Consider the following 5703-nt stretch of genomic DNA (forward strand, 5'->3'; position numbering starts at 1 on the left):
AGTACCACATTTTCAGTATTTTTTATTTGCTTCGTATCTCACGGATATCTGTTTTTCTGATTTGCTTGTTTCACAATACGTCAAATATTTATGGGTATTTCATCCACTTTGTTGATACAAGTAAATCTATAAAAATAATACCAATTTATTTTTTAGAAATATTTTTAACATAATAAAAATATAAAGTAAAAATTTAATGAAACCATATGTTTTATAAAATTTAATACTAATATTTTTTTCTTATAAAACAAATGTTTAGAAAAATGTAGTTCAATATAAAGATTTTATATTCTTTTAATTTATTATTTTTATAAGTAACTTTTAAAATAAAATTTAATAAAATTATATGTTAAGGAATAATTGTATAATATTATACATTCTAAACTCTATATTTAATCGTGGATATACATCTTATCTATAAAATCGGAGCGGATCGGATATCTATCTTTAAAATTTTTATTACTTGTGATTTGATACGTTTATACGTTTTAGCGAATATTGATTTTTATTATTAGTTTTGCTTCTAATTGAATCGAAATGAATAACAAATCGAATCAAATTAAACAAATAAAATACTCAACCCTAATTTATTCTAAACACATGCCCTGATAAGGGCTAACAAATGAGTAGGTTTTTTTTCTCAATTAGTTATTAACGTATACGCAACTACGATATATAAACATTTGGAGAAAAAAACTAAAAATTATGCATTGCAATTGTATGAATTCCTTATCGCTTAAAATAACCATTAGAAACAAACAAAACAAGAAGGTTTTCACGATGATTTATTTTATTTATTTGGTCATAGTACGTCGTAGCGAGGGAATAAAGAAGAACAATAGGATAATTTGGATTTTAGTAATGGTCGATGTCATTTGCCAAACTAAAACAAAGACTGATGGCATACTGATTTCGACGTATTTCTAATACTCTGTGTAGTTATTAATTACTAATTGCCAAATTCTATGATAAATCAAACGAAACAAAGAATGTATAAACATGAAAATCAAACGTTGTTCACAAGTAGTTTCATCTGGAGCATTATATATGCCGGAGTATATGTGAAAACTTGTTGACAGAATGTCAGAAACAAAATATGTATATACATATGTGTAGCCATTCGGATATCGGATCAGGATCAGGTTTGGAACGAGTATTTCAGATGTAAGAAATTTAGTACTGATTATGTAATTTTTTTATTTTAGTTCGGAATTAGCTTGATACCTTTTGAATTTGGGTTGTTCTTCGGCAGTATCCCCATCCTTTGTTAAAAAATGTGAATTAAGACACGATGTGGAATTAGATACCGTCTCATTTTACAGGAGATGTGAGTCTTTTTTTGGAACATGTTGTGGTGTGTGGCCATCATTTTCATGTCTCACTTATTATTGTGATCATTTATCCTAAAACATGATAACAGTAGCCGACAAATAGGAAGAAACAAGAAACTATTTATGTTGCTACTTCCTAACATTCGTAGAAGTTAATATTCGAAAAATGATTTATATGTAAACCAAAAAAAAAAAAGATTTATATGTAAACCTTTTTTCAAAAAAAAAATTCATAGAGTTACAGTAGATCGTTCAAAGCTTCAAAACATTCATAGAGTTCAAAATCATATACATCGCAACTTACCTGCATATCCTACAATTTTGAAAATCTTTTACGAACATTAATTGCTTCAAAGGATCATTTGAAAAAGAGAGAGGCCAGTGTCTTAGTGCATTCAACGTGATTTTAGTATGTAAAGAATACTAACCACTAAAGTCTATAACAAAGTGTATAGCACAAGAAATCATCGTTGGTTATCTGAAACAATTTTATATACACAAAGTATATGTGAAAAAGAAACCAATGTATGAATACGTGTGTATATCCAAAAGAATTAAGATTTGAGGCAAACTCAAACTAAATAAATCGAGTAAATAAAACATATCTACGGTAACAACCACAAGAACAATCCAACGGTTGACAAGAACAGACTGAAAATCGTCAACCTCGATGAACCGTCGATTCTCCAGGCGGCACCAAAGCTACCAGTATCTCGTTGACGAGTGGTGGTGGCCGGTGGCGATGTTGTGCCGTTAAAATTAGGGTTCGCACCGTACAAGTACTGTATCCCTTCCACGTCATCATCCGTCAAGTCAACTTTACGTTTCCCCGTCGTGATGGTCGGGTACATGATCGACTCCTCCACCGAGGAATGTCCTAAACCAAGAAGATGACCGATCTCGTGAACCGCCACCGACTCGAGATCAACCGCCGCCGTAACGGAGAGGAAGCTGTCTAGGTCTCCGGAGACAACCCAGTTCTCGTCTGCGTCGAGGTGGAACTTCCCGCTCGGAGGCGAGAAAGCGTGAGCCAACGTGCCCAACACGCCGTCAAAAGGCTCCCCGTCGCCGTGGTCTCCCGTGTAGAACCCTATCGTGATGTCTGACGTCGTGAAAGACTCGATGTTGGTGAAGTTTAGCTCGGTGACCTCTGCCCAACGTCCGAACGCGCGTGCGAACACGCTCTTGACCTCGTCTGTTAACGGGTTTCTAGGGTCGAACGCGTAGGTCAAGTCGCGGCGGTCTTTCGGCCACCGTGGCTCCCCCGGGAAGAGCGTGTAGTGTTTGACCGTGTGCAGACGCGGTATACCTCTCCCGGGGGAGAAGTTGACCTCGAAGGTCTTTCTTCTCCCGTTGTGCATCACGGACGTACCGTTGACCACGTCGGGGTTACCGCAACGTGGGATCACGATGTGTTTGATGGTTGGCGCGTCGAGCTCTCCGGTGACGTTAAGACGGAAGTTCTTTTGGTATAGTTCCACGGCGGCTTTGAGGATGTCGTCGAAATCATCTGTGAAGTTTCCTGAATACGTTTCGGGGATGTAACCAAAACGTTGGAAGTATTTCTTGATGCGGAAGAGACCATCCACGTTTTGGCCGTGGTGGCAGCCGGTGAAGTTGGAGAAAGCGTTCCAGAAAACGCGTGTGGTGTTGCGTAGAGAGGGTGGAATGGCGGTGGAGTTGGGGAAGAACCAGGCGGAGACGGGAGAAACGATTAAGATGAATGATAATAACCCTAGAACGCAAAACCTCATGGTGGTTTTCGGATTAGAGGTAAGCCGAAGACAAAGAGAGGAAAAGAAAAATGGAGAGGTAATATTTAGGATTTTAGGTGAGGATTTTGAGAAAGAGAGGGAGAGAGAAAGGTAACGTCTAAAAACAGGTAATGCCGTTTGAGGATGGTTTTTATATTGAGATAAATTGAGAGAGTTTGAGGTCAGCTACTGCGTTTTGTCTTTGGCGGGTGAGAGGTCGTTGGGAATCATTTGCGTGTTTACCAAATTTCTCCTTTTAAATATTTGTATTTTTAAGAAATGGTGAATGATTCAAATGGAAACATCTATTATCTTTGTCACGTTCGTAGGTCATTAAGGTGCCGACTGGTTTTCCCGCTACCACCCGCAAACGCAGCTTTTGCGGTTTATAGCGGTTGTTGGCGTTTCGAAACAATCACAGAAAACGCTACAAATCGCTTCAAACCGCTCCGAACCTCTTAAATCAAAAGCTGGTTCCAGCTAGCGTTTGCGGTTGCGGGCGGTTGCGGAAGGTAAATTTTTTTTCTTTAAAAACAGAGTAAATAAAAATAATACTAAAATATCCAATAAAAATTTTCAATTGAAATAATAGAAATTGTAAAATGTATTCATATTATATTTCAATTTATATTATAAAAATTCAAAACTAAAATATTTTCTATAAATTTTAAAATTGAATAATATGATTTTATAAATATAAATTTTATATTTATCATATTATTATGATTTTATCATATTATTATGATTTTTAATATTTTTATAATTACATAAAATGTAAATATTGTTAAATTATTATTTAACAGATGTTGCGTTTTGTAGTTTACCAGTCATAAGAGTCCCGCAAACGCAACAATTTCTAACAGCTATACCAGTCGTACAAATCTCTAAAAAACGCTTAAAACCGCAACCACCCGCACCCGCAAACTCCCGCAACCGCAACCGCAACCGCTGCGGTTACACCAGTCAGGCCCTAAAGAGAGAAGATTGTGCCACAGAAAGACTTCGGTTCGGTTGGTAGAATTTGACCCGGTTACATATATAATATAGTATACGATGTTAGATAACCGGTTTGAGGGAAAAAGTCAAGGTGGCGGAGTCAAACAAAGCGGTTGAACTGTTTTTTTTTTTTGTGTTTAGGTTTCAAGTGGGAGTTGGTTTGGTCGGAGAAATCATTACGAATCTTCTGTTTGACACGTTTTAACGACGTCACCTAAGTCCCTACTGCTTACATTCGATAAGTTGTAAACAACATATGAGTTCTCGGCTTCACATGATCACATCATATACGACTATCATATTACCAAATATCTATGATTATAATCATACAGTTAAAACCTAAGTTTCGGACTAAACAATGGCTAAGCAATTTTATGATGGGTAATAAGATATAAACCATATGTTTTACAAGCGGTTTGCTGTCTCTTTTCAATTTCTAGGTTCGAACCGCAGGCTTAAACCATCTATTAAAACCGCATGTTGGATTGAATACAAAAAGAGGTTAACAACCACCTCAAATTATGCTTGTATGTCTTCATTGACTTGGTGATTGGATAAAAGACTGTAAATATAGCATCTTCTATTCGTTTAACCAGACGACTAATTAGCTATTGTCTACTCTTTAGACTAATAACAAATATTTCAACAAACTGAGAAAATTTTGCCGTCCCACCAGATGACACAAATCATTAAGGATGAAGAAGTCAATATTATATATATTCACATAAAAATTGTTCTCAAACGAGGTTTTCTTTCATATAACTACAAAGGGTAAAGCTTAACGATAAATTAACCAAAAATAGACAAACATAGAGACAGTGAGGTTTAATTACTTTTATTACTAAGACTGAGAAGGTCTCTCTCATGCCAGAGGCAAAGAAAGGGCAATTCTCGTTATATTTGGATATGGTTGAAGGGTGTTAATTATAACAGGTAATGACAAATGTCAAACCTATCTGTAAGTTGTAACTGGAATCCAAAGGGTTATACTATTTCTTAAAGAGATGCATTGAAAATGCGAATACTAGTATTCATTCACTGATCACATTAATTTCTTTGGAATTGTATTCCCTATTCAAATATTGACAACTCCCAAGGTTCATTATTTAATTGACGGTTTTGACAAGAAACCTCTTGAGATTCATATATAGAGGCTTAATCTTCGTATGTTCGTTCGTCAAAGAGTGTTACCTAAAAATCTCAATCACTTGTCTTCCTCATTTGGTTTCTACTCGTTTTCCTTGGATCTTCAATGGGTAATAGTAGTGTAAAGTTTAGATTGAAACTTCACATTGATGAGAATAGAAACAAAGTTGTTTTGGCTGAGGCTGAGCAGGACTTTGTTGATGTTCTTCTCAGTCTCTTAACTCTCCCGATGGGAAACGTTGCTAGATTGCTGGAGAATCACAAAACTTTTCCTGGAGTCCTGCAATGTTATAAAAACCTAAAAAAAGCGTTGCAGATATGGACCGAAGCCTGCAAAACTATGTTGAGACCGAAGCCTGCAAAACTATGTTGATGGACCTGAGGAGTACTAAGGATATCCATCGCAGAAGGCTCAAAATGGACATGAGTTATACTTAATCCACCAAAGTTCTTCATGTGCCCAAGTTTTCTCACGA

General features: G+C 36.2%; 1 protein-coding gene across 1 annotated transcript; it reads right to left on the reverse strand.

The window, feature by feature from the left end:
* Positions 1-1783: 1783 nt before the first annotated feature.
* LOC108816876 (metalloendoproteinase 2-MMP) lies at positions 1784-3243 on the reverse strand. The gene has a single exon (XM_018589437.2). The coding sequence runs from the start codon at positions 3083-3085 to the stop codon at positions 1937-1939; it is 1149 nt and encodes a 382-aa protein (XP_018444939.1). The 5' UTR covers positions 3086-3243; the 3' UTR covers positions 1784-1936.
* Between the last annotated feature and the right edge of the window lie 2460 nt (positions 3244-5703).

The sequence above is a fragment of the Raphanus sativus genome, unplaced genomic scaffold (assembly GCF_000801105.2).
Source record: "Raphanus sativus cultivar WK10039 unplaced genomic scaffold, ASM80110v3 Scaffold0710, whole genome shotgun sequence".
In the NCBI taxonomy this organism is placed as follows: domain Eukaryota; kingdom Viridiplantae; phylum Streptophyta; class Magnoliopsida; order Brassicales; family Brassicaceae; genus Raphanus; species Raphanus sativus.

Coding starts and splice junctions, on each gene's coding strand:
- LOC108816876 (XM_018589437.2), bottom strand. CDS start 3,085: ATGAGGTTTTGCGTTCTAGGGTTATTATCATTCATCTTAATCGTTTCT.